This window comes from Gobius niger, assembly GCF_951799975.1.
Source record: "Gobius niger genome assembly, chromosome: 3".
Taxonomy (NCBI): domain Eukaryota; kingdom Metazoa; phylum Chordata; class Actinopteri; order Gobiiformes; family Gobiidae; genus Gobius; species Gobius niger.
Window position 1 is genome coordinate 37464320 of NC_136854.1, and position 26195 is coordinate 37490514.

At 40.5% G+C, this 26195-nt stretch overlaps 2 protein-coding genes across 3 annotated transcripts in view; both read left to right on the forward strand.

Annotated features, from left to right (window-relative positions):
* Positions 1 to 302: 302 nt before the first annotated feature.
* On the forward strand, positions 303 to 11623 carry LOC306960500 (von Willebrand factor A domain-containing protein 7-like; the record flags this gene model as incomplete). The annotated part of the gene is made up of 18 exons (XM_079552930.1): positions 303 to 485; positions 762 to 898; positions 1757 to 1901; positions 2266 to 2359; positions 2662 to 2790; positions 2966 to 3152; positions 3744 to 3913; positions 3993 to 4105; positions 4388 to 4504; positions 4678 to 4851; positions 5349 to 5481; positions 5553 to 5705; positions 6454 to 6546; positions 7699 to 7964; positions 9211 to 9344; positions 9425 to 9578; positions 9784 to 10081; positions 11562 to 11623. 18 exons carry the CDS (start codon positions 303 to 305, stop codon positions 11621 to 11623), a joined length of 2742 nt encoding a protein of 913 aa, XP_079409056.1.
* Positions 11624 to 15235: 3612 nt separating this feature from the next.
* LOC306960786 (von Willebrand factor A domain-containing protein 7-like) overlaps positions 15236 to 26195 on the forward strand; it is an 86748-nt gene continuing 75788 nt past the window's right edge. The window contains exons 1-5 of one of the 2 annotated variants that reach the window (XM_079553338.1): positions 15236 to 15254; positions 23841 to 24030; positions 25117 to 25253; positions 25547 to 25691; positions 26017 to 26110. In XM_079553338.1, the coding sequence (XP_079409464.1) occupies positions 23845 to 24030; positions 25117 to 25253; positions 25547 to 25691; positions 26017 to 26110 (562 nt within the window). In that variant the 5' untranslated portion in view covers positions 15236 to 15254; positions 23841 to 23844. Of the gene's footprint in view, positions 15255 to 16384; positions 16553 to 23840; positions 24031 to 25116; positions 25254 to 25546; positions 25692 to 26016; positions 26111 to 26195 lie in introns of those variants that run through there. The other variant, XM_079553337.1, reaches the window with a different exon arrangement.

The following is a 26195-nucleotide window of genomic DNA, read 5'->3' on the forward strand; positions in this document are numbered from 1 at the left end:
TTACCTCCATTGGGCACTATGCCACTATGTAACGAAATCTGGAGATTAAAATCAAGCGCATGTGGAACACCAAAACTCTGTCAAGGATCTGTCAGGATAAGCTCCCTAGAAGATTCAGTGCATAAGAAATACAAAAGATGGTGCTGTTAGGGACTGCCCGCATACTTCAAAGCATATCTAAAAGTCATCATATACTGTATGTGTATTTTACATACTAGACCATAGGTCTCTTTTGCTGGTATCTCGTAAGGTTCATTTTATCTGACTCCAACCCTGCCTATCTCTCTCTTTTCAGATTTATGATGGCTTCTTTGCTGGGTTTGGCCGTATTTGCTATGGTTTTGTCGGGACCAGCCCTGGCCTTTGTCCCTATCGGCGGTGGGAGCGATACTCATGTCACCATCACTAGGAACGCCCTGCTGCAGAAAGTGAAGGGAACGTGCGAAGCCGTGACAGAAAACAACGATTACGAGTTCAAACCCACGGTGAGCCTTTAAAACCTCTACGTACTGTCTGCTCTTGATAAAAGATAGACATTTTGTTATTAATGGAGAATTTTCACGATAGATAGATAGATAGATAGATAGATAGATAGATAGATAGATAGATAGATAGATAGATAGATACATACTTTATTGATCCCGAGGGAGATTCATGTTTCAGCAGAAGTAATCAATCACTCAGCATCAAATAATAACTTCACCTATCTTCAAATTTATATTAAAAAAAAGAGAGAACTTTTATTTACCTCTGTCTTGCAGGGCAATTCTCCTGAACAGATAGTCCAGGCCTGTCTTGGACCCACAGCCACAGGTGACGTCTCAGGGGCCAAGTTTCACTCCGCTCTCCAGGAAATCTATCTCCAGAATGGACTAGTCGACCGAGACTTCGTCAATAGGTGGGAAAATATTAGATAACTACTGTAAATGTGTCTCAAATTAAATGTTAAAGGGGGAGGTTAGGATCCCGGACGAGCCCCCAATCCCAGCTGAGCCAGGTTGTAGCAATTATCCAATACCTCTTTAACATTCTTATTTTTATTACACACAGACAACAGAATATGTTGATGTGTTTCAATGGTCATTTGTGTCATTGCTTCTCAAACCTTTCACTCCAGCTAGAAATAAATTGGCTCTGACAACATACAGGTCTCAACAAAATGTTAGATCTATTGATACAGCCTCAGCCTGTATTCAATGTCATCAGTCCAGAAGGCAGCAAGAGAGGAAGTTACAAAGTGAAATATAGGACTGATGTTAAAAAAACAAAACAAAAAAACAAACAAATAATAATGTGTTGGACCCAATGGGTGAGGAACTGGCTTCTCTACGTCCTCATGGTGGGGAGCTGACATTGCTGTAATACCACCCCCTTGCGGCCACGGGCGACTCCAAGAACGGTTTAAAAGCCTGGCTACAAAGAGTTTTCTTTTTCTAAAATTTGCTAAAACCCTTGTGACAAAGCTGGGACAAGGTTTTTTTTTTTTTTTTTTTTAACCACGTTGGCTTTTGTATATCAGCCCGAATGATTTTGAGCCTTTTCAGTGCATTGACTGGCTCCAGAGCCTGTCAATAAGCCTCTGGAGGCTCCGCCCACCCCGCAAGCTCCGGGCTTCCCGCCTTCTTGTCCTTTTAAGAAACGGCTGCGGAGGAGGAGATTGAGTGGCCATATAAGTTTCACAGAGGTCTTGGGACCTTTACTATGAATGGATAGTCATCAATCTCTAATTATTATATCTATGGTTGTACCTTATCAGTGCTCCCCATCACTTCAACTCTGAGGCGTTCTTTGAGGGGAGGAGCCTGATCACCGACGGAATGGCAGCAATAAAAGCGAACATTCGCAATGAGAACTTCAAGGCAGCCAGAGAGACTCTGGGCAAAATCCTCCACACCCTACAGGTAAAAGAGGCATAAATGTAAAAAAAAAAAAAGAGAAGAAATTATGGATGAAATCCTATTGTACCACCACCTGTAGTCAAAGGTGATAAAAATAAGTGCACAGTACACAGTAAAGATGCATGTTTTTATTATTATTAAATGAACATCAATGAAAAACACTTCTAATGAAATAAATGCTTGTATTTTAGTTTATTTATTGGGTGTTATCCAAGTATGGCTTTATAGAACATTAACAAATAAAGTACTCACTTAACATTGTATACAGACAAAACTGTGTTCATAGTTTGAATAAATTTATATTAATGAGTTTATGAGATTATTTACTATCTTGTCTTTAACTGTGTGCATTTCTGTGAACTTTCAGGATTTCTACAGCCACAGTAATTGGGTGGAGCTGGGTAACACAGACCCATATCCCAGTCTCATTCGTGCAGATCTTCCAATTGAAAACATTGCAGGTGTGTTTTATAGTTCACTCTAGTTTGCCATAGAAATATCATATGAATCTGTGAATTTCAGGATAAACCTGACCATATAGTCATAAAATGTATGGCATTTTTCAGAAAGAATGTAGAAAAACAAGTTGTTCTTGTAGTATGGTTATTTGGATATTAAGTTGTAAAACATCAAAGGAAAGTTTTCCATCTAAATACAGCAGATGATTTTTATTGTCTGGCTAAAGTTATATGGACATTGAATTTGTATGAACTTGAATATTTCACTTTGTTAAGCCCTGATAGAGCTTTAATATGTGTTGTAGATGTAAACACTCGTACCTGCAGCGACTGTGCCAGTGGAACTTGTCCCGATCCCATCCTTCCCACCGTCCTGGAAAAACAGAAGCTGACATCTGGATACATGGGAATTTTCTCTAGCAAAAAGCCCAGTGGTAATACTGAAAAAAACATAACATACCGTATAAATCTTATACATGTATATAGTATAGTTACTGTGGCAACAAAAGTAGGAGATTGTAAGTATTACACTGGTAATAAATTAAAGTAAGAACGATTAGAAAGAACAGAAACTGTCATAGCTGTAACATGTCCCACCTGTGATCACAGGTAAGTGTAGCCACGGAGGCGTGTCTGACGAGACCAGTCGCATCCGTCCCCGTGGGGGCATTAACAAAGACGTGCGGCACAAAGACAACGAGTTTTACTATGACGCTGCGGTGAAGGTGGCGACTGCAGCCTCACTAGAGCTGCTGGAGGACATCCGCCTGGCTGCAGGGGACGACGACTTCCTCAGGTCATCCTCATTTACAGCATTTATACTGACTAATAGGGCTCAGTAATACAACTAAAATATTATCACATTTTATATCCTTTATTTATCAACCTCCATTTCAGAATTATTTGTTTATGCTGAAGACAGTCAAATATCGCCTTTATAAATATGGTTCAGGAATGAAGATAAATAAATAAACCTTCATTTCAGTGCCATTTCACATATAACTTTTTCCCAAGTTAGAACTGGGAAAGTGCTGTACTGTCACATGATTGGCTGGCAGACCTGTCAATGAACAAGCTGAAAATGATGGTCAATTGAAACAGCACATAGTGTTTTAGCTGTGCCATGCATATTTTATGTATTATTATTATTATTATTATTATTATTATTATTATTATTATTATTATTATTATTATTATTATTATTATTAACCCATTGTCCAGATAAGTACTTTTAAAATCTTTTTTACCTTGGAATAAGAAAGGATACCCGAGAGCCACAGACATGTTATTATGTTCATATTCTACCATCCATATCCTTGCACTGCATTTTGTCTTTCATTATACTGTCTTAAATTGCATCGTTGTGATGTTTTCGTTGTTTTTGCAGAATGATGGGCATTGCTCGCTCCTCCGTTTTATGTTTTGTCATCGACACAACAAGCAGCATGTCGGGTGAAATCAATGAAACGCTAAAAGTGGCCTCTGAAATCATCGCCCGTAAAAGGGGAACACAGGATGAACCATCTGAGTACATTTTGGTGCCTTTCAATGATCCCAGTATGAACTTTTATACGTTTTTATGGTTTTGGTGTGATAAACATTTACCTTTTTACAAAAATCTTTTGCTGACATGTAGAGTTTGGACCTGTGACCAAGACAGCAGACCCTGATGTTATGAAAAAGGAGATTTCAAAACTTACATCTGGAGGAGGAGGTGACATCCGGGAGATGAGTTTCTCTGCCATTCAGGTATTTAAATATACACATTATTCATTTTTGTCAAAAGTGAAAGTGAATAAATGAAACTGGTGAAGAATGTGGAGTGTCTGCTGCCCCTGCATTCACAAACTCTGCTTCTCAATCCCCCACAAGACATTGAACTCTAACCCCAATAACATTGCTCTTGTTTTGTGCATATAGATATTGCCATATACATAGAGTGTAATTGTATTGTTGTTTGCACCAATGGTTTAAATGTACATGTTCTTTTCAATGACATTAAAGTGAACTTTGAACTTTTGAACTATGTAGCTGGCTTTGACGACTGCTCCTGCCTACTCAAACATCTACGTTTTCACTGATGCTCCAGCCAAGGACGCTGATCTCAAAGACACACTTGCTGCTCTCATCAGAACAACTAAATCTACGGTAAATGATTGTTTGTTTTGTTTATTATATATTAACCAATTGCATAAATGTTTGGAATATCTTAGGCTTAGGGAACATGCAACATCTCAGTGTTTGCATATTGCCTATTTGAGGCCCTGTGGTGAGACTCAATGGGCCAGATCGACTATGATATTATACATTCACCTCCACAGGTGAACTTCTTCATGACGAGCAGCAGCAGTAGGCGACGTCGCTCAACCGGCGGAGGGTTCTTTAATGACTACAAAGACCTTGCTCTGGCTTCAGGAGGACAGGCCATCCAAGTCACCAAGGACCAACTCCCACAGGCCACTGCCATAATCCTGGACACCTCCACCTCAGCTCTGGTAAGACTGCCCTGTGGTGTAAAAGCATAGATATAATGTATGAGAGATGGAGGTCAGCCAGTCAGCTCCATTCAGAGCAGTGACATTTCAAGGGGGTGGCCAGATATCTGCTGGGTCACCCCAGGTGCCACCCCATTCAGGGAGGAAGCATGAGGAAGAATATTTGTGGCAGCTAGTGTTTTTCTCATTTGCACACCCCTCCCCCACCTGCACAATCGTCAGAAGAAGTCCTTTGTTATGCTGTGATAATCACTGATTGTTACGACTATAGCTTCCATATAGAATACAAAATAAAATGAATATTAATGCTGTAAGGCACATTACTATTCCTAAGCAAAAAATAATGCTGACTGGCCTTTTGCAGGTAACAAAATCCAACCAATTTTATTGTGGTGATGATGATTATTTGATTAATGTTAAAAATCCTGAATGACTCAGATCCCACACAATCACAAACTTGTGAGATATTGAATCCATTACCCATCCATCTTCTTTAGGTGACGGTTCTTCAACAAGCGAGGAACCCCGGAAAGCCAGACTCCTTCTCATTCGATGTGGACGCTTCCCTGAAAAACATCACCATCTACAAAACTGGATCAGCTCTTACTTTTACACTGACAAATCCTAATGGTAACACACCAGGACACATTTTGTAAATGGAAGATAGGAAAATGGAAATAAAGAATTTTCTTTTATTTCAGATATAACCCAGAGCAGCCGTCAGACCAACGGTGCTCTGGCCGCCATCAGTACAGTGGGCAACCTATGGCGCACGACTCTAAATGCTGACAGAGCGTCTGGAACCTGGCAGATCAGAATCACCTCCAACATCCCTTATACAGTCAAAGTGACAGGTAAATACAAATCCTGAAACATACATTATTTCATTAAATAGTATATACCTATGTAATTTTGAGGACACACTAAAATAACTTTTAGCGTATTAGCAGCCCTCTTTTCATAGTGGCCCTAATGTCTACTGCTGCTGCTGCTACAAATAATGAATTAGTTTTATATAGCTGCCCTGGGGTAGGCTCACGTAAGCGACAGCCCTTCCAACCACCACCAATCCGCCCCTCCACACTACATTCACCCAGGCTTCCTGGTGTTCCCAAACGGTCTCCCATCCAAGTACCAACCAGGCCCTTCCCTGCTTAGCTTCCGAGGTCTGACGGGGTCAGCCAGAGCAAAGGTGTTATGGTGCTGTTATGCCTCTCTGGTTAGTATATGTAATGAACTGGAGAGTTATGTGTATTCCTGAATAAACAGAATATGAAAAAAACAAAACTTAAGTTGTGTTGACAGAAGTATGAAATCAAATGGTGATCAATCTGACAAACACCATCTGCACATGTGAAATAAAATAAAATAAAATTGTGTCATTGAGTTTTGTCGACCAAGTGCGTAGGCCACTGATTGAAAGCATAGATATACATGATGCCAATGAAGTTTATCAAAACACTCAATAAATAAAACAATTGTTGCCTTGGGCCACTTTCTAACAGGCATTTCAGTGCTATTAAATTGTCTTAATGTTATCTGTAACATATGCTAAGAATGCATTGTATTATTCTGTATTAATAAATGTATATGTGTTGCCAGGCCAGAGCACCATTGCCTTCATCTATGACTTTGTGGAGGAATTTGGAGGTCCTCACCCAGGATATGCTTTATTTACAGGACGTCCACAAGCAGGTAATACCAGGGAATTAAAAAAAAATAGAAATAAAAATAAACACACTATTTGAGACGTATCATTAAGTACTAAGAAAGGAGTTTATTTTGTCATGAAGTCTGAGTATTTATTCATGTCAGGCCACTATTCTTTACAATCACACTTAAGGCAGGATCAGCTTCTTTGTGGAGGCATTGTTAGGACAGCTTTTTGTGTGTGGGTAGAACAATGATGACATGGAATCAAATTGATATTCATTGAATGTTTCAGAGGAGATAGATAAGCTACCAAGTGTTAAATACAGATAAAACTGAGATAATTGTCTTTGGCCCACAAAAACACAGAGAAACGCTTTCACTGGGACAGAATAGTCAAGTTAGAAATCTAAGGGTAATCATGGACTCAGATCTTAATTTGAACAGTTATATTAAGTCCATTACATCAGCGGCCTATTACCTGGCCTCTCTCTTCAAAATGCTACGGCTCGAGTCCAAGAACAAGGAAATATGACCATATTAGTCCAGTGCTCCGGTCTCTACACTGGCTTCCTGTCGCTCAGAGAATAGAATTTAAAACAGCTCTGCTTGTGTAATGTCCCTTCATGGTCGGGCACCAAATTACATCTCTGACATGTTACAGCCATATAAACCACCTCAGGCCCTGACATCCTCAGGGAGGGGCCTCCCGGTGGTTCCCAGAGTCACCACCAAACACAGTGAGGCTGCGTTTCAGTTTCACACAGCAACAGTGTGGAACAGCCTCAGTGAGGCCGTGAGACAGGTTTCAACTCTGACTATGTTTAAGTCCAGGCTGAAAGATCACCTTTTTACTGCTGCCTAAGGCAATAGATTTTTCGAATTTTAATATATGCACAATGCACATACATATATATATTTTATGTATTTTTTATGTAATTTTATTGGCTTTTTAATACTTTTTATTGCATTTTTTACTGTGTTTTTACAAATAAACTAGCCTTGCCTTGCCTACAAGAATCGTAATAAAAATAAAAAATTTAAAAATTAAAATCATGATCTAAGCTCTTAGAAAATATCATTACCTTCACCATACAGTTTTTGCATTGCACTGTATAATCATTATGTGTATCATCTCTGGCCATTTTCATGTCTGTACAACAATAAAAACCCACCTTACTCTCTTACTCTACTCAGGCCAGCCTGCCACCCTCATGCTGCCTGTGATGGGTAGAGAAGGTCCTGACTCGCTCAAAGTGAAGGAAGTCAGTCTGATTTCAGTGTCCAGTTCTGCCTCTGTTGTCGCCAATACAACCTCCATGGGAGATGGAAGCATCCTGGTCACCGTCTCCTCAGTGCCCGAAGAGTTTGTGATTCTTCTGAAAGGAACTGACACAGTTTCAAACACAGACTTCCAACGACAGTCTACCACTCAGATGTCCGTCTCTAAAGTCAACATCCAGGTTGGTTTACTGAAAAAGGAGAAACAATCACAGTGAACACAGTGATAATGTCACTCACTGATGGGGAACAGCAGGAACCATATTCATATACAGTAAGCTAGTGGACTGATGATGATGGATGATGGATGATGGATGATGGATGATGGATGATGGATGATGGATGATGGATGATGGATGATGGATGATGATGATGGATGATGATGATGATGATGATGATGATGATGATACACAGTTGGCTGGTGGTGGACCAAACTATGAAAAAGCCGATAACTAAGATTTGATTACATTTTGCTCAGCCCTACAAAAGTCCAAAACAAAATGTACAGATGGACCTTAATCTTGGTCCACTATCCTGCTCTCCAACCATATTGCACAATTTATATATTACCGATATTACATTTCCTTCCCATATCAGTATTAAGGTTATAGGTCACACTGCAGGTGTGTTGTGTCATAAAACGCTGTCTAAATTTATACCGTGCATTTCGTACACAAGGCAACTCAATGCGCCTGGATCAATGGTAGGGAACTTGTGGGCACCATTTAAGCCTGTATAATTACTCTTTAACTCTGTGTTGTAGTGTAAGAGGTTCATAATCACTATGGAAAAAGGAAAAGGACTCAATACATAAGTGGGAACATAATTTGGTTTGGAAGGGGAGAGACACAATCACCCAAATATTTTTATTTGACCTTTAATTAACCAGAAAAGTCCCACTGAGATTAAGAATCTTTTCTACAGGGGAGTCGTGGCCGCAGAGGGGAACCTATTGTACATATTTTTTGTGGTAGGGGAAACAGGAGTACACGGAGGAAACCTACGCAGACATGGGGAAAACATGCTAACTCCACAGAAAAAAAGGCCCCGTCCAGGTGGGAATCGAACCTGGGACCTTCTAGCTGTGAGGCACGAATGCTAACTGGTTACATATTAGCTGCAATGAGTAGATTATAGGTAGGTTGGCTTCGTGGGTAGCCACAGCCTTGTGAGTACCATGGCTGGTGAGGTACAGGGGCTGCAGTACCTATGGCAGAGTCTATAGTCTGAAGTACACAGAGGGGGGGTGAAACGGATATTATTGGACCATTAGGAAGGGTGGCGTATCCAATATTGGAGAGGGGCGTGTCCAAGAAAAAGCTGAAGCCAGCAGTATAAATGTTATAGGAGCATATTGGAGTGTATAGAATGGAAGTCCTATACTGCACAATAATTGCATTTTTTTCCATTGTTTGTTTATTTTTCCAGGCCACTGTATCCAGCAGTTTGGAGCCAGGTAAACCATTCACATTGCCCTTTAGTGTCTTGACAAATGGTGCTGGCGGTGATTTCACCATCAATGCTCAAAACGACAGAGATTTCAAAATGGACTACCCAAAGAGGTCAGGGAAAGAGCTAGGTTTTGAAGCATATGAAACATTTATAAACTTGGTGCGATTAATGTGTTTTTTCATCATTCCAGTCTCACCTTGAAACCAGGAGAGTACAGCAATGGCACACTGACCATAACGCCCCCTCCTGAAACACTCTCTGGCACAGATGTTACTTTGACACTGAAGGCATCTCGCGGCGCTGACTTCAATTATGTTGTTCTTAGATTATCTGTTCTTGAAAAGGTAACTGAAACACACAAAAATGAACAATTTAAAAGAGTATATAAACAGTTGCAGTGTAGACTATACTTAAGCAAAGAACAAAGGCATTAACTTACTTTAATATTTAGACATACATAGGTCGTTCTAACCAAATAAATACTTCTTTTTTGCATCAAGTACAAAAGAAAACAACACTAACTAAAGCATACTTTTTCTCATTGTTCAGATTACAGATTTTTTCCCGCCAGTGTGTAAGATTATCAACATAGTAGATGCTTGCTCTCATGTGTCTCAGTGCAAGGATTATGTGTGGGAAGTTTCTGCAAACATCACGGATGGAAACGGCACTGGCATCGAGAGCGTGAGACTGAATCAGGGCAATGGGACCCTCACAAAAGTCATCGACAGTGATCCGGCTCAATACCGATACAAAGCCTCCTGCTGCGCAAAAGTGTTCGAGATGGTGGCCGTGGATAAAATTGGGAATGTTGGGAAGTGCTTCCACTCCATTGTACGCTCTGCCAGTCCAAAACGATCTGTTCTCCTGATATCACTATTGTTTCATTTCTTGATTATCATCATTATTATTGGTTTATTCCCCTCTCTACTTGTATAGTCTACTTTGTACAAGTCAGGTTTACAAAATTGCGAGCTTGAGGGTGCTGCGCAGTATATCTTTGCTTTTCCTAGAACTGCACTTTTCTGTACCGAGATGTCTGATGTATTTCCTGGGATCTGCTGGAGCCACTCCTCCAGTCTGGGGGTCACTGCCCCGAGTGCCCCAACGACCACAGGCACCACTGATGCCTTCACCCTCCAGGGCTTCTCCAGCTCTTTTCTGAGCCCCTGGTATTTCTCTAGTATTTCTCTGGTTTCTCGTGTTCCTTTTTCCTGATGTTGAAGTCGCTTGGTATTGCTATGTCGACCACGACTTTCCTCTCCTCTTTGTCCACCACCACAATGCCCGCTTGGTTCATTACCATTCTGTCCGTCTGTATCTGGAGGTCCCACAGGATCTTGGCTCGGTCACTCTCTACCACCTTTGGAGGTGTTTCCCACTTTGACCTTGGGGTTTCCAGCCCATACTCTGCACAGATGTTCCTGTACACTATGCCAGCTACTTATGGTTATGGTGCTCCGTGTAAGCTTTCCCTGCCAGCATCTTACACCCTGCAGTTATGTGCTGTATGGGCAATTCTCTCAAAATGCGTTTTTTCCCCTACATTTTCATTGTAGTAGCACCCGTTGACACAAAACTTCCAGCCTCTTACTTAACAATATTTTGAATTTTTTTCTAGCCTGATTTATTGAATTTATTTGAACCCTAAAAAACAAGGCGGAATTTCAATTGGAATAGATATAGATCACGTCTGAGCACAACTTTATAACTTATGTCAACTAAATAAAACCATACTTTTAAACCTGGCTCTACTCGTACTTAAAATCAAAAGCAATATATTTTTTGTCATATGTATGTCAGTAATGTCATGTAATCACAGTTGACTCTGTTCTTTACCAGTAGCATCATTCCAACTCTGTCCTGTTTTGATTTTGGAAGAGTTGAGAAACACCAATTCCAGCCCTTTCTTCCAAATAAAGTGTCCAGTTGTGTCCATTTGTTGTTTCCGTATCTGCTTCATTTATAGTGACCATTTTTTTTTTCAAATTAAAGGGGCTAGATGCAAGTTAGCCATTTTATACTCACTACTGCCACCTCAGGTCATACATGTAACTGCACCTTCTATATTAAAGGTATACAGGAGGATTTTCCCGAATTTTAGGAAAGAACCGCCCTCTCCACACCAAAAAATGCGCATGCGCAATGCTCTACCTGCCTCCGAGGAGGAAGAATCTCCCAAAAACTCTTGTTTCTCTTTTCTGAAGCCTTTCTCTTCTTCTCATACACTTCGAAGACACTTTTTCTCTTGCGACCCTCTGCCATTTTCAAACGACTCGGTGCGTTCTGCAAGCAGCAATGAACGGCTAACAGCGTAACTCACATAGGCTTGAAAGTGCGCATGCGCAGAAATTACCAAGGGATGAGCACGCACGACGGCCTTACGTAGGCATATCACCAGAATGATTGACAATTAGGAGGACCAATCGTCTTGATGATCCACCCGGAAATAGAACATCCTCCGCTATACCTTTAAGCTTTAACTTTAACTTCGGACCCGAAGTAACACCTTTTTGAGTGACAGTGCAGGATTTTAGAGGTAGTTGTGGTGAACAGGTCTGGGCTCATTCTACACATTAAGACATTGTTGAAACATGTAGGGGGAAAATACTTAACTTTAACATTTTTATACTCCATATAGTCCCTTTAAATGTGTCCAAGTTAGTGTGGCTTTTACAGATTCAATGTTTATTTTTCTATTTTTCCCCATGTGAGCTACATTTAAGTCGTACAAATGGTAGATAGCTGTGCCATTTGGGTGCCTTTTAAGATGGATTCATGCTTCTTGTAGCAGCAGCAGCAGACATTTAAAAAAGTTTGCTTTATTTCATCCTCAAAGGGGAGCCCCTACAGGCAATTATTATTATTATTATTATTATTATTATTATTATTATTATTGTTATTATTATCATTATTATTATTTTCAATTTTCAGGTTTTGGGCCAGTTTGTTTTTCCAAAAAACAAACTTTCCATTTGTCCTCCAAGTCAACACACGACTTGTGTTCGTTTGTATGAAGTGTGAAATACGACTGACAGCGCTGATAAAAGAGAGACATCCCTGATGCGGCAGGACGTTCATTAATTAATCAAAAATAACTTTATTCTCACATAAGCTAAATAAATAAATACATGTTTGCTTAGTAGTACACAGGAAGTGATGTGTGAATCGCAACTTTCAACCCCTGGGAGGGCCTTATAGGCACTGCAGGAGCCCTCAAAGACAGACATCATTCACAAAATCCGTATTTAACCTATTAGTCACTGTTATTGGTACATTTATGAGGAGTTTATGACAAAACAGTTATTATTTAAAAAGAAGTGAATTTATATTGTTGGGGCGCCAGGGGAAAAAATTGTAATTTCCAATATTAAGTTTATTTAGCATAAATCAAAAGTGTAATTGGCTACATTTTTATTATTTATTTCATGTAGGTATGTATTTAATTAATATATATTTATTTAGCCTATTTGTATCATAATAAAGTCGATAAAGAGTCGGATCATGTTATTCTTTCGCCACCTGTTGGGCATTTCTATGTAACATCAGTCCAGTCACCTTTTCTCAGGTAAAAGGGCACTGATTTTACTATTCTTATATTAATCTAATTAGTTATTTTTGTTAATAGGATCAATATGAAAATGCACACATACAAGGTTATATAGCTGCACTTAGTGGTGGTTGATTAAATCATACTAACCCTTATGGTCACAAATATAACGCTTTTCTATCTACATTGGGCTCAAATCGCTTTTACATGAAGGAACCACTCACCCATCCACACTCGCGTTCAAGCACCAGCGTCAGACACTGCAGGCAAGGAGGGTGAAGTGTCTTGCCCAAGGACACAATGGCAGTGTGCACCTGCAGGATTCACCTTTCTCCACCTTAATTAAGAAAATCACTATAGCCACATTTTCTTTTTGTCAGTCTTCAAAGAGTCAGCGATAAACAAGTCTGAATGTTCTAACATATGCTTCCAAACCAGAGGTATGGGGACTGTAATTATATAACCTTGTATATGTGCATTTTGATATTGATGCTATTTGCAAAAATAACTAATAGATTAAAAGAATAGTAGTTTAAAAATAAGTGCCAGTGAGTAGCAAGAAGAAGCCATTTTTGAAAAAAAACCATAAGAAGTCCTGTTTGCTGTTGGCCAGAAGTCATCATTTGGCTTCTGGCCAACAGTAAACAGGACTTGTTATGGTTTTCTTTTAAAAATGCCACTCTGTCATAAAGGCCAGATTTGTACGAGTAGTAGTTGTTCTGTGGACAGTTTCCCCCACCTGAGCTGTAGCTCTCTGCAGTTCATCCAGGGTCATCATTGGCTTCTTGGTAACAGCTGTGGTCAGTGCTGTCCTTGTTCGGTCAGTAAGTTTAACAGGACGGCCGGATCTTGGTAGGTTTGTTGTGATGTCATGCTCTTTCCATTCCTGGATGGTGTATTTAACTGTACTTTGAGAGATGTTTAAAGCTTTGAAATCAGCTTTATACTTCACAATAACTTTATCCCGGACCTGTCTGGTGTGTTCTTGGACTTCATGATGCTTCTGCTCCACAATAGTCTCTTCACAGACCTCTGAGACCATCACAGAGCAGCTGTATTTGAACTGACATTAGATTACACACAGGTGGACTCTATTTTGTCATTGGGTCAACATGTGATCATTTAGAAATCATCACACAATCACACACTTTTCAATTTTTTATTTATAAAAAAAAAAAGTCTAAATCATGTATACATTTCATTTCACTTCATGATTGTGTCACTTAGTGTTTGTCACATAAAATTTCAATTAAATATATTTATGTTCATCTATAATAGAAAACGCAATCTAAATGGCCGCCGCCTGGGCGCCGCCATGTTTATTTCCCATACCGACTTTGAAGCTAAGCAGGGACGGGCCTGGTTAGGACTGGGATGGGAGACCGTTCCTCGGAAGCTAAGCAGGGAAGGGCCTGGTTAGGACTGGGATGGGAGACCGTTTGGGAACACCTGGAAGCCTGGCGACAGTACTGAGTGTGTGCGTGGTTGGTGCTGACCGTATTCCGTCTCCAAAGCTTTGTCTCCGACAAAAAGTACACGCAAAACCTTGCCCAAAACCTGCTCAAACACGAGCCTCTAATCAAACGCGCTGCTCCGAGTGATTTATCCTCCGTGTGAGTACAAGCGAAAATGAAACTACCACTTAACGAGCGCCTGCACTGCGTAGTTTTTTTCTTTTTTTTTACGTTGCTGCTGGACCATTTGTTTTCTATTTTGCTTTCACGTATTGTGAGCCCAGAGGTACATTTGATTCTAAAGCAGCTTGGAAAGCATTGCCAATTTTATTGTAAGGTTATGAATACTGTCTAACAACGATCATTAGGCTATTTCATTTCAAAACCTACTTATTATTTTTTGGATTTTACACTACCGTGATGAACCGTGATGAACAGGAAGTGACATAGATAGAGGTTCTGTAGCAGTTCGACTAATTTCCCATTGACATTAAATGGTCGGCACGGTAACAGTTTAAAATTGTTTGCCTCTATCTATGTCACTTCCTATCAGTGTCCAATAAGAAAGTGAAACTATAAACATCACAAAAATGGTCAAACTAAAGAAAGCTGGGAGAAATGTTTAGCAGAATCTTAAAAATAATGGTGTTAACTATGTTTTAGCATAAAAACTTATAAGTTCACTACAGTGAAATAGACATACAATAAAGGTGTCACCACATTTATTGCCCTTTTTGGTAATGGTAAAAACATTAATCGTTGGGTAAATGGACCTTTTATTCACGAAATGGAGGCATAATAGGGCCTCGAGCCTCCTACCTGTCCAAAGACGGAGTCCACGATGGGCCGGAGCTTCCTGCCATCGCCCTCCTGCAGCCACAGGTCCTCTGGGTCGCCCACCGGAGAGGACAGGCTCAGGGTCTTGGCTTTAGGCCACGGGGGTCTCTTCATACTCGCTGAGCTCCATCACCTCATGGACTCAATCTTCTTCTTGATGGAACCCTAAAGAAGAGTAAGTAAGTAAGTAAGTAAGTGTTTCATTGTCATATTACAACAAATTATTGTTCAGGTGTCAGTCCACTGTGTGTCAATCTGACCTGCATGATTTTGGAAGTAGAGGAAACCTGGCTGTCTGTCCTCTGTCTCCTTCGATGATCTAAAACGGTGCAGCGCCTCCTGGGCCCGTCCCCGTCTCAGAGCGTGGTGTCCCTCACTGATCAGCTCCTCCTCCCTCCTTCTTCTTCCTCCTGCAGCTCCCTCCGCTCCACAACAGTCTTTCACCATCTCCTCGTTTGATGCTTGTACAGCATCTGTCCTTAAAATACTTGAAATCTGGGACATTGTACCAGGACATATATCAAACTCTGGACACCTGATTTTTAATGTAAAGTCAAGTTGGTACAATTATTAAAAACATATTTTTTCATAGAAAATATAGAAAACACATGATGTCTTAATGTTGCCCATGCGCAGACTGTTTGAATCTGTTGGTGTTTTAATTAATGAAAAAAGCTGTGAGGTATGCGAATTTGCACAAATAATTTGTTGGAGGGTTTGTGCAAAAGGTCTTATTGTATCAAATCTGTTAATAATACAAGGAACGTACAAGAAAGGCCAAAGTCGCCTCCACCTTCTGAGGAGACTGAGGTCCTTTGGAGTGAGCAAGCCTCTGTATAACAAGACTGTGAAGTAACATGTGCAATAACCGCTGTATTTAAATAACTTACCTGCATCACTTTATCAACCACTTGCACTATGATGTAACCCTGCACTGCTAAAACATTCTTGTTTATAGTCTGTTTACTTAATTATATACTGTTTATACTTTTGGCCCCACAAAGTCCTTGGTAGTCATTGTACATAAGATACCACTATTGTACTATTTAACCGTTTTTTGTTTATTTTCTCAAATTTTCTGCCTATTTGCACACCCTGAGTGTTTCTGAGAGCTGTATGTGACAAGTACATTTCTCCATTGTGAGATCAATAAAGGCTATCCTATCTTATCTTATTTAAAGCCTGTGACAAACATACATGAATCGTCAATTCTGGAATTTCCAAATCTGTCCCATAGTTCCCACAGAGGAGCTTCTAGACCACTCCCACCATCCTTAAAAGGAGGCAACTTAAGTGCCAGTTTTAAAAACAGAGTGGGCGCATTCAAAATCTGGAAGTTTCCCTCCTCTCAGTCAAAACATCTGCAGCGCAACTAGAAACTGTTTTGCAATCAGATGAAGTAGGAGCATCACTTTTTTTAATCACTTAATGATTCTGCAAACCACCTGAGAACGGTTGTATCTTTTAATCATAAAAGGTAAGAAATTGATTTTAATTGGCTTGATAATAATGATGAATAATGACACAATGATTACTTAGCAAACATGCATTTATTTAATTTATTTTTAAGTATTAATACACCTTGAAATTGTGCTCATTTTGTCATGTTTACAGCCATAAACATAAAGATTTTATCTAGATTTTTCTTTTTTACCGAAAGTTCACACCCAAGCAACAGACAACTGTGAAGTGAAAGCTAAATGATACATGATTCTGTTACTTTTCAAAAAATAAAAAAAACAAAAAGTGGGGCCTGCATAAGTATTCATACAGCATGAATTAATGAATTAATATGAATTAATACTTTGTGGGACCCCCTTTTTGCTGCAATAACAGCAGCAAGTCTTCTGGGGTTTGACTCTACAAGATTTGCACATCTAGAGACTGACATTTTAGCCCATTCCTCTTTATAAAACAACTCAAGCTCTGTCAGATTAAAAGGAGAGCGTTTGTGAACAGCAGTTTTCAGATCTTTCCACAGATTTTCAAAAGGATTTAGATCAGGACTTTGACTGGGCCACTCTAACACATTAATATGTTTATATGTTCATATAATATGTTTTTTTTTTAACCATTCCATTGTAGATTTATCTTTGTGTTTAGGGTCATTGTCCTGCTGGAAGGTGAATCTCCGCCCCAGCCTCAGTTCTCTTGCTGACTCCAGCAGGTTTTCCTCCAAAATGTCCCTGTATTTGGCTCCATTCATGTTCCCAACTATTCTCACAATCTCCCCAGTCCCCGCTGAGGAAAAGCAGCTCCGTAGCATGATGCTCCCCCCCATATTCAACACAGGGGATGGTGCACTCAGGACGATGAGCAGTGTTAGGTCTGCTCCATACACAACGTTGTGCATTTGGGCCAAAAAGTTCAATTTTTGTCTCATTTGACCAAAGCACCTTCTTCCACATGGAGCTGTGTCCTCCATATGACTTCTAGCAAACTTCAAACGGGATTTCTTATGGCCTCCTTTCAATAATGACTTTCTTCTTCCACTCGTCCATGAAGGCCAGATTTGTGTAGAGTGCGACTTATAGTTGTCCCATAAAGGCAATTTAATGCACTCAGGAAATGCTGTATGAATACTTATGCACGCCCCACTTTTCACTTTTCTATTTTTAGAAAAATAGCAGAATCATGTATCATTTTTCTTTCACTTCACAGTTGTCTGTTTCTTGTGTGTGAACGTTCAGTAAAAAATTCAATATAAAATCTTCATGTTTATGGTTGTGAACATGACAAAATGTGCAAAAGTTCAAGGTGTATTAGTACTTTTGAGAGGCACTGTATTTAAATGTACCCCAAGAGATGTTCAAAGTTTTGGACATTTTTTTAATACCTAACCCAGCTTTATACTGCTCAATAACTTTATCCCAGACCTGTCTAGTATGTTTTTGGACTTCATGATGCTGTCTGCTCCCCAAGTCTCTTAACAGACCTCTGAGACCATCACACATCAGCTGTATTTGAACTGACATTAGATTACACACAGGTAGACTCTTTTTAGTCACTGGGTCAACATGTGATCATCTAGAAATCATCAAATCATCAACTTCTGAAGGCAATTGTTTACACTAAAAGGAAAGGGGGGCCAGTACTTATGCACATCCCACTTTTCATTTTTATAATCATAAAAATACCATGTATAAATTTCATTTCACTAAACTATTGTGTGTCACTTAATGTGTGTCTTCCACATAAAATTACAATTAAATAAATGTACGTTTATGGTCCATAGCGTGGCCAGATGTCGAAAAGTTAAAGGAATAGGTCACTGTTTTTACATACTGAGATATGTTCTTACCTTTGCTTAGACGAGTTCATTTGTACCTGTCTGGTCTACAGGCATGCCCTCAGTCAGGTGAACACAGCAAAGACGGTGTTAGCATTTAGCCTCTCATCCTCTCCTCTATAGATCCAAACGAGGTGAAGGTAGAAGCTACCAAGCTCTTCCACGTTTTCCCTATTTAAATATGGTTACATGAAGTGTTACACTATAACGCCTATTACGCCTTACAATGTAGTTCCCCTTTTTATCCGCTTAGAAAATCCACATTGTTTAATTTTGTGTACTTTATAGCAGGGGCAGGCAAGTTTGTGTGGTGGAGGGCCAATTTTCATCATCGCCAAATCACCGAGGGCTGAACCACTGAAGCCCAAAGTAAAAGACAATTTTCTGCAAATGCCAAGTTTTTTTTAAATACCCAAATCTAAAAGCTTCTCGACTGCAGAGCAACAGTGTAGCACCTCATTTGAAAGCTACGGCATACAAAACTAACTGTAACTTTTTGTTGCGTTGTCGCCTCTCTTTTGTAAAAAAGTATAGGCGTTTTTGTAGGTTTTTCGAAAAAAAAAAATTGGTGAGTTTTATAAAAGTATTTCTGCCCTGTTTTCTCGTCACTTTTTTATTGCTCTTGTTATGGCATTTTAGTATTTAGTTAGTTAAATTAGTAACCACACTGGCGTCCCTGTCTTGGGTCCCCTGCTGGGTAGAGAGACCGGCCTTTCCTGGACCCCAGACGAGGCCCTCGCACCTTTAGACAAAGGTCCCAAATGGCCCATCTCCCCAACAGCAAAAGATCTCCTTCTGCCTCCAAACGCCACCATGATTTCATTACCATGCAAAGTGCCTTTTGGTGGCTGCATTAACATCTCCAACTGTATTACCATTTCTCTGTGTTTCTGGGCTTCCCTTTGTTGTGTATGACCCCTGTCCATGCTGCTCTGTCTGTGGCACTCACCTATAAAGGTAGTGCCAGGGCTGAGCAGAGTAGAGCTTACCATGATCTCCGCGGTCTGGGTAACCCTCTCCGCGATGCATTGTGTAATAAACTTCACATGTTGACTAGACAAACTTCTCTTAAGCTTTATTAAGTAAGAAAATCCACAACACTCTTCAGTCACTTTTTTGTTGTATTATTGTTGCTTTTCTGGCATGTTTTAGTCACTCTTTTGTTGTGTTTCTCGTCACTTTGTTGTTGTAGACTATTACAGTTTTGTTTCTTATAGTAAGACAGAAGGTTTAGTTTACCTGCTTGACTAGTTTCGATCACTTCCTGTCATCTTCCTCAGAAGCGACACCTGGTGGTGGAGGTGCCGTGTCGTAGGAGGCTTACATGGATTTTCCAGTCAGTAAGGAGAGCTTACGCCCCCTACTGACTGGCGCCTTCTCCAGGACGGCATCCCAAGTGTGGGATAAGGTGTACGCTCCCTCGTCCCGGTTCATAGATGTTGATGCATGTTTCTTGATCTCGATGGCTTCTCTGATCCAGTGGTGGTACTTGTTACTTTCGGCATGGATGACCCTGGCATTGTCCCAATTCATGATGTGGTTCTCCCTCTTACAGTGGTCTGATATGGCTGATTTTAGATTTTCTTGCATTGCTTGTTCTTTTATTGCTCTTGTTTGTCTGTTGGCTGTCTCCTTTTCGCATTCCTTCTGGTGTTCTTTCTTTCGTGTGCTGAATGATCGCCCCGTCTCCCCCACATATGTTTTATTGCATGATAGGCATGGGATTTCGTATATGACGTCGCATTTCCGGTCTTGATGGATGTTGTCTTTGTGTCTGACTAACAACTGTCTGAGTTTGGTGTGTGGTTTGACTGGAGTGTTTATGTTGTGTTTCCTCATGGTCCTCTGTATGCGCTCTGTGACCCCTCTGATGTATGGTAAAGTGACAAATGCTGTTTTGTGTTCTTTTTGTGTCGTCCTACTTCCCTTTTTCTCCCGTGTTTTTTCTGTGTTTTGTGCCTGTTTTTTCCCCCTTTCAATTGCCCACTGTGGATACTGGCAGTGTGTGAGTGCGTGTTGGATGTGAGCCTCCTCTTCCTCCTTGTCCTGTGTGTCTGTGATGATGTTTGCCCTGTTGTATAAAGTTCTGACCACTGAGAGTTTGTGAGCCATTGGGTGTTCTGAAGTCCATAACAGATACTGTATTGGTCCGTGTGTGTGGGTTTCCTGTGTTTCGATGTGAATGCTGCCGTTCTCTTGGTGATGAATTTTTAGGTCCAGAAAGGCTGTGGAGTTGACTGATTCCTCTTCGTGGGTGAATTTTATGTTTCCAATGTGGTCTAAAGTGTTGAGATGGTCTGTGATCTGCTGTGTGTGTCCAGTTTTGACTTTTTCCAGTATGTCGTCGACAAACCGTTTCCAGAGTGTGATCCTGCTGTCAGCTGGGGCTGTTGTGATGGCTCGTTGTTCTAAGTCCTCCATGAAGAACCCGCTCATGATGGCAGACAGACGGTCCCCCATTGCAAAACCTTCTTTTTGTTTGTAGATTATTTCTTGATATTGGAAGTAAGTTGATGTGGCCACAAAGTTTAACAGCTGCATGATATCTTCTATTGTAAGTTGGGTCCTTTTTCTTAGTGTTTTGTCCTGTTTGAGTCTATTTTCTACAATGTTGAGTGTGACTTTGACCGGGTTTTGTGAACAGAGATACTACATCGTGCGATATAAACATTTCATCCGGTTTTATGGTCATATGTTGTAGTTCTTGTGCCAGTTGTTTGGAGTTTTTGCAGTGTTGTTTTGTGAGTCCGAGTAATTTATTATTTCAACTAGAGCCTTGGAGAGGTTTTATGTGATAGATCCAATACTGTCTACAACATACCCAGTTTTCTGGCGGCGTTGTGGAGTTGTTTGCTTTTTTCCCTGATTTGGCGATGAGCTGATTGAGTTTGTCTATATGCCTGGACTTGGTTGCAATGAATCCTTTTTCGTGTCTTTCCTCGAGGTGATCGCTCATGGGTACGTTTCTCTATTTCGGAGTTGATTTGTGAGATCTTATTAGATATGCAGCGAATCCTCTCCTTTACCAGGGCCATCCGTGCCTTGTTCACAATTATTTCCACGTTCCTCGTTCGTATTGGGTTTCTGATGTTAAGGCTAGTTGGTGTAATTCCTTCGTTGCGGCATCTGAGATGGAAACGGAGATAGTTATTTTGGCGTGCTAGTTTTTCGTGCAGCGATTCCAATGTCCGGTAAGCCTTGACACCGCTTTGTCCAAAACTCAATTTGAGTCTTTGTAGAAGGTTCATACTGTCTTCTTAGGTTAAGACTATTACAGTTTTGTTTCTTATAGTAAGACAGAAGGTTTAGTTTACCTGCTTGACTAGTTTCGATCACTTCCTGTGATTTTCCTCAGAAGTGACACCTGGTGGTGGAGGTGCCGTGTCGTAGGCAGCTTACATGGATTTTTCAGTCAGTAGGGAGAGCTTACGCCCCCTACTGACTGGCGCCTTAGTAAGGTTTATTTCAGGGCTCTTCAATTACTTTTGTCACTGGGCCAGATTTGTGGGAGGTCATTGGCCACTGGGCCGGTCAGTCGGTGAGCCGACCACTGCCACCAAACATATTCATATTTTTGGGATAAATAAATGATAATTTCATTATCATCAATGCTTGAATAGAATAGAATTGGACCTAAACACAATAGTTGTATTATATTTCAGCATTTTAGGCTTTAGAAACATTGCAATAACATATTAATACAGAATAATAAAGAGCCTAATAATAAACTAGGACTACTCAGAACTAAACCAGGATTAAACCAGGGCAAAACATGATACAGTATATCAGGGCTAAGGCAGGACTAAATCCCATAAACCAGACCAAAGGCCTGATACAGAATAAGAGAGTTACATGTGAGACCAGCTCATCTCAAACAACATGACTAACTCCTGCTCAGCCACTGCTCCTCAGCTGAAGGGACATACGCTGACCAAACCCTTGAGCCGCTGTTCTGTCAAGACCTCGAGCTTTATGATAAAAGTGGAAGAAGCTCCTCCACATATTCAGCCTCTCTTTTGCCTGTTAACTTCACAAAGAGCCTCTCTGCGCTTGTACATTTCCCACAAAGACGTATCGAATGAAGTCGGGGGAGAAAGGAAGAAAATGCACCTGTCAGATTCATGATTCAGATGTTATTTAGTTAAGTTAGAGCCCAGAGAGCGAGCTTTAGCGCTGACCTGTTAAAGGAATAGGCCACCGTTTTTACATACTGAGATATGCTCTTACCTCACTTTAGTCGAGTTAATATATCCCCGTCTGGTCTTTGTCCGTGCGCTCTGTCACGCAAACGGAGCACATAGGCAGCCTCTCCCACATGTCACATAGCTCAAAAAAGCTCACGATAGAAGCTACCAAGCTCTTCCACGTGTTCCCTATTTAAATAAAGTTACGTGAAGTGTTTTCATGCGAAGTATATTTACACAGAAATGTAGCATGTCGATTTTATAAGCAAATAAAAAGGGGGACTATATCGTGAGGCGTAATGATACGAGGAGCAAAAAAGTAACTCCTAAAGACTTACCCCGCTCACTTCAGTCAATAACCTTTAGGAGTTACTGCGCGAACGCTGTGCTCCTCGTATCATTACGCCTCACAATATAGTCCCCCTTTTTATCTGCTTATAAAATCGACACGTTACATTTCTGTGTAAATATACTTCGCATGAAAACACTTCACGTAACTTTATTTAAATAGGGAACACTTGGAAGAGCTTGGTAGCTTCTATCGTGAGCTTTTTTGGAGCTATGTGACATGTGGGAGAGGCTGCGTATGTGCTCCGTTTGCCTGGCAGAGCGCGCGGACAAAGACCAGACGGGGATATATTAACTCGGCTAAAGTGAGGTAAGAGCATATCTCAGTATCTAAAAACGGTGGCTTATTCCTTTAAACACGCATGCTGCAGGTGCAGGACACTTATCCAAAACTCACGCACACCATCAGCTTCATCGTCCACTTTACAAACATCCACAACTGAACTGGTGTTTCTTACCTGACAGTAGCTGGTCAAGCCCTTTGTAACGATGAAGATGACAGGGAAACATGTGGTCATCTGCCGTGGTGCGTGAAGAGAGCTGCTTCTGCGTGGGATAATCCAAACAAAAGTCCAAAAACACGCTGCACACTGTCCTTGTGCTTCGGTGTAGAAAACCTGTCCGTCCGTCCAACGATAAGCCTCCTGTTTACTCAGTTTACACCGTTTTAAAGAGCCATGTTTTCATTTGAGCCGCGCTGTAGGAGAGACGCTAGCTAGGCTGCAGGCAAACTGCTACGCAATGCAGCGCGATTCCGGTGCAAATGCGCCGCGCAGCATCGCGAATGCGGCTGGGATAATGCCAAAAAATAGATATACTTATGGAAAATGAGGCGCGGGCCAGATTTAATTGGTTGGCGGGCCGGAGCTGGCCCGCGGGCCGCCTATTGAGTAGGCCTGGTTTATTTTATTTGACTCCAACCCTGCCTATCTCTCTCTTTTCAGATTTATGATGGCTTCTTTGCTGGGTCTGGCTGTATTTGCTATGGTTTTGTCGGGACCAGCCCTGGCCTTTGTCCCTATCGGTGGTGGGAGCTCCTCTCATGTCACCATCACTGAGAACGCCCTGCTGCAGAAAGTCATGGAAACGTGCGAAGCCGTGGCACAAAAATACGATTATGACTTCAAAGACATGGTGAGCCTTAAAAACCTCTACGATAGTGTCTGCTCTTGATACAAATAAAGACATTTTGTTATTAATGGAGAATTTTCTCAAAAAACTTGGATGGATAGATGGATAGATGGATAGATGGATGGATGGATGGATGGATGGATGGATGGATGGATGGATCCCGAGGGAAATTGATGTTTCAGCAGAAGTAATCAATCACTCAACTTCAAATAACAAAAATAATAAAATAATCCATTAAAACACACACACAAGTAACAATCTATAGCACACGTATGGCGGCCATTTTGAATACGAAAGTTTTTGAAATACTGAATGATGCAGTAGCCTACTACAACATGTAACAATATCTCTACTCAGGATATAAAAGAAAGACAACTGATTGAGTACATTTTTTTGTACTCGTAGTCATTGCTCAAGAAGATAACAGTTAAAACACAGCCCCACGTTTATGTGAAGAAACCAGTGAGTCAGTGTTTAAGATGTTAGCATGCTACCTCAGCTCCGGCCTCTCCAAGAGAAAGCCCTGAACCAAACTCCAAAACTTGGCACAACATGTGACAGAGGTCAGAGCTGAGCTTCCTCAGTGTTCATAGATGTGAGCCACACATGTGTTTATCGTGTTGAAGCCATTGACAGTTGATTGACAGTTGCTAACCAGTAGCATGCTAACGTCTTGAGCAGCTTAAACACTGACTTAGACTGAGACTCTGTTAACATGACAAACTGTAAAAAACACGGAGAAAGGTTTTCTGTTTCCTCTTTAATGTGTTTCATTTAGTAGTAAATCCTGCTGTAGCTTCTGTGCCACATTTGCTGGTTATATCGCATACACATGTGCTCTCTGGGGTAATGAGGATGGAAAGTGCCAAAATTAACAAAATAAATGCACCATTAAATAATTAAATAAATGTGTCATTAATAGATAGAGATATTGTAACATGCTGTAGTACTGCATAATGCTACTTCGGTATTCAAAATGCCAGAACTATTCGTGATGCAATTGGAAACGCATGCATAAGATCAAGACACACCATTACTGATATTCTAATTATTAAAAAAAAATAACTTTTATTTACTCCTGCCTTGCAGGGAGATTCTCCTGGACAGATCGTCCAGGCCTGTCTTGGGCCCACAGCCACAGGCGACGTATCAGGGGCCAAGTTTCACTCCGCTCTCCAGGAAATCTATAGCCAGAATGGACTCGTCGACCGAGACTTCGCCAATAGGTGGGAAAATATTATATAACTACTCCAGTACACCTTTTACATTTTCACTACATACAGACAATAAAATATGTCGATGTCTTTCATTGGTCATTTGTGTCATTGCTTCTCAAACCTTTCACTCCAACTAGAAATAAATTGGCTCTGACAACACACACATCAGACCTATTGCAACAACCTCAGTCTGTATTCAATGTAATCAGTCCAGAAGGCAGCAAGTGTGGAAGTTAAAAAGTGAAATATAGGACTGATGTTAGAAAAAGAAAACCAGATAATAATGTGTTGTACCTTATCAGTGCTCCCCATCACTTCAACTCTGAGAAGTTCCTTGAGGGGAGGAGCCTGATCACCGAGGGAATGGCAGCAATAAAAGCGAACATTCGCAATGAGAACTTCAAGGCAGCCAGGGAGACTCTGGGCAAGATCCTCCACACCCTACAGGTAAAAGAGGCAGAAACGTAAAATAATAATAGAAAAATATGGATTTGTACCACCACCTGTAGTAAAAAAAAAGTGAGCCCCCACACAGTAAAGATGCATGTTTTTATTACTATTAAACATCAATGAAAAACACTCATAATTAAATAAATTTTAGTTTATTTATTGGCTGTTACGCAAACTTTAAAGAACATTAACAAATAAAGTACACACTTTACATTATGTACAGACAAAACTGTGTTTATAGTTTGATTAAACTTATATTAATGAGTTCATGAGATTATTTGCCAACCTATCTTTAACTGTGTGCATTTCTGTGAACTTTCAGGATTTCTACAGCCACAGTAATTGGGTGGAGCTGGGTAACACAGACCCATATCCCAGTCTCATTCGTGCAGATCTTCCAATTGAAAACATTGCAGGTGTGTTTTATAGTTCACTCTAGTTTGCCATAGAAAGATCAGTCGAATCTGTGAATTTAATGATAAACCTGACCATATAGTCACA